Here is a 2,402-nt window from a genome sequence, read left to right as displayed (position 1 = left end):
AACAAATGATAAAAGTACAATAACTATATCAAACCTCACCCAGATACTTACAGTACATTCACGTAAAGCAATATATACTACATAGCAAATCTCAACTGTGTGATTGTTTATATTGTCGCAAAAATGTAAACTATTATCTCACAGCTCTATATATCAAGTTGGATATATTATATCCAACTTTATTTGCATCCACATAGTGCATGTAAAGTGATATATATATATGTATATATATATATATATATATATATAGCAAATCTCAAAAGCCTGATTTTTTTTTTTTTTTTGTTATATAAAGTTTGATGAATAAGTATGTCCAACTTTATCCACATACAAATACTTGTGTCTGGGGATATATATATTGTACATAGCAAATCTCAACTGCTTGATTGTTTGTATATTGCCAAAATAGAAACAAAATGTAATCACACAGCTCTAATGTGACCATAAGGCATGAAGATATTAAGATATTATAAATATTATCATCATGATTTTCTGTAAAACAATGAAATCATGTGTATGTGAAAAGTGCTATACAAATTAATTTGATTTATAATTTTGATTTATTAATTTGACATTATTTTTTACACACACAGCCCGTTCTTTAGATATCAGGCACTGGAAAACCCAAAAGCTACAAAACGTCAAATCAGGATGTATCTGACCTTGAAATTGACATAATTTGTCACTTTAAAACACACACACACACACAGTCAAAGAGACAGTCAGTCAGTCTCTCAAACACACACACACACACACATCAGAGCTCAACCACAAACATCAAATGAGTTCTTTGAACTTCCGCACATGGGGTCAGACACAAACAGCTTCACCTCACAAACATCAGGCTGATCTCTCTGCTGAGGAATGGGGAATGGATGAATGGACAGAGAGAGCAAGAGAGAGGTGAACTGTATTGATCAGGTATTAAAATAATTCCTCATTGAGACGAGTCTCAAAACAGATGCTTTACACAGGGAACAAGTCCAGCAATCACAGACACGTTCTCTGCAAACTGTCTGTTGTGTATAATTACTGCTGTCTGTGCTGATACAGTGAGATCCTCCTACACACAAACCCATCACAGCAGCGTCTAATCAAGCAGAGGTGATCTGAAGTTTCAAAATCAACATTACAGTCAAAAGGAACAAGAGAGATATTAAAAATAAAGGTTCCAAAAGTGTTTTTTTACAGCATAAAATAAAATAGAAAAACCATTTTGGGTTCCTTAAGTGAAGTGACATGTGGCCAAGTATGATGACCCATACTCAGAATTAGTGCTCTGCATTTATCCCATCCTAAGTGCACACACACAGCAGTGAACACACACACACCGTGAACACACACCCGGAGCAGTGGGCAGTCATTTTTTGCTGCGGCGCCCGGGGAGCAGTTGGAGGTTCGGTGCCTTGCTCAAGGGCACCTCAGTCGTGGTATTGAAGGTGGAAGAGAGCGCTGTACATTCACTCCCCCCACCTACAATCCCTGCCGGTTACGAGTCCGACTCTCTAACCATTAGGCCACGACTTCCCCGTAAATAACCTTCCACTTAAATAACGCTACACACTTCACTGAGGATTCTGTGTTGCAAACATTCACACAACGCTTCATTAAAAAGTGGGATTTTTATCAGCGTTTGCTGAGTATTTCCAGACTCCGTTTGTACAATCAGACCCGAGAGAGCATTAATACACCAGCGAAATGTGATGTTTCATATTCCGCAAACTTTGACGCGCTGCGGCGCAACGTTCAGTAACTCTGGAGGGTTCTTACCGTGGCTCAGCCGCACGAGTGTCGGTAAGCGGAATTTGCTCACGATCACGTCCAGCGGCAGCGACACGGAGCTCCACGAGAGTCCGTTAATGCTCGCGGATAGTTTCTCCATCTTTCATCCGTCACCATCATCATCATCACGCGCATCACGGGGACGGAACGGAACCGGTGTCAGGAGCGCATCGCGCCATGATGAAGAGAAACGCGTGAGAGAAACTCTGAAGTGATGATGTGATGTGATCTAAACCGGACCCGCCGATGACACCCGCCCTCCTCCTCCTCCTCGCGCGCACCGGAACACCGGAACACCGGACAGACAGTGCGTTCACTACGGAGCACCGGTGCTGGAGATTCATCGGCTCAAAACGCCAACGGGATGTTAACAGAAACTTTATAGATATTAGAATAGATTTGATAAAATACAACATTTGATTTGTGTGATTTTTAATTAACTTCCTGAAGGTTAAAGACCGTGGGAACCTTGATTCAGTGCATGCCAGCAGCTATGCAAAGACTTTTTGGGGGGTGGCGATGTTGACCTAATGGCATTTGCGTCGGTGACCTTGATTAAGTCATATAGGCTTCATCGAGACTATCTGCTACACAGATCTAAATGTATACTTTTAATAAAA

At 41.0% G+C, this 2,402-nt stretch overlaps 1 protein-coding gene across 2 annotated transcripts in view; it reads right to left on the bottom strand.

Annotated features, from left to right (window-relative positions):
* The window catches only part of LOC107550383 (GRB2-associated and regulator of MAPK protein 2-like), a 15,749-nt gene extending 13,765 nt beyond the window's left edge, over positions 1-1,984 (bottom strand). For both annotated transcript variants that reach the window (XM_016231642.1, XM_016231643.1), the window contains exon 1: positions 1,771-1,984. In XM_016231642.1, coding sequence (XP_016087128.1) covers positions 1,771-1,882 — 112 coding nt within the window. In that variant the 5' untranslated portion in view covers positions 1,883-1,984. The remainder of the gene's footprint in view (positions 1-1,770) is intronic.
* Positions 1,985-2,402: the final 418 nt, after the last annotated feature.

This window comes from Sinocyclocheilus grahami, unplaced genomic scaffold (genome assembly GCF_001515645.1).
Source record: "Sinocyclocheilus grahami isolate Dianchi unplaced genomic scaffold, SAMN03320097.WGS_v1.1 scaffold397.1, whole genome shotgun sequence".
NCBI lineage: Eukaryota > Metazoa > Chordata > Actinopteri > Cypriniformes > Cyprinidae > Sinocyclocheilus > Sinocyclocheilus grahami.
The sequence above is the reverse complement of the archived record's forward strand: the minus strand, read 5'-3'. Positions and strand labels throughout refer to the sequence as shown.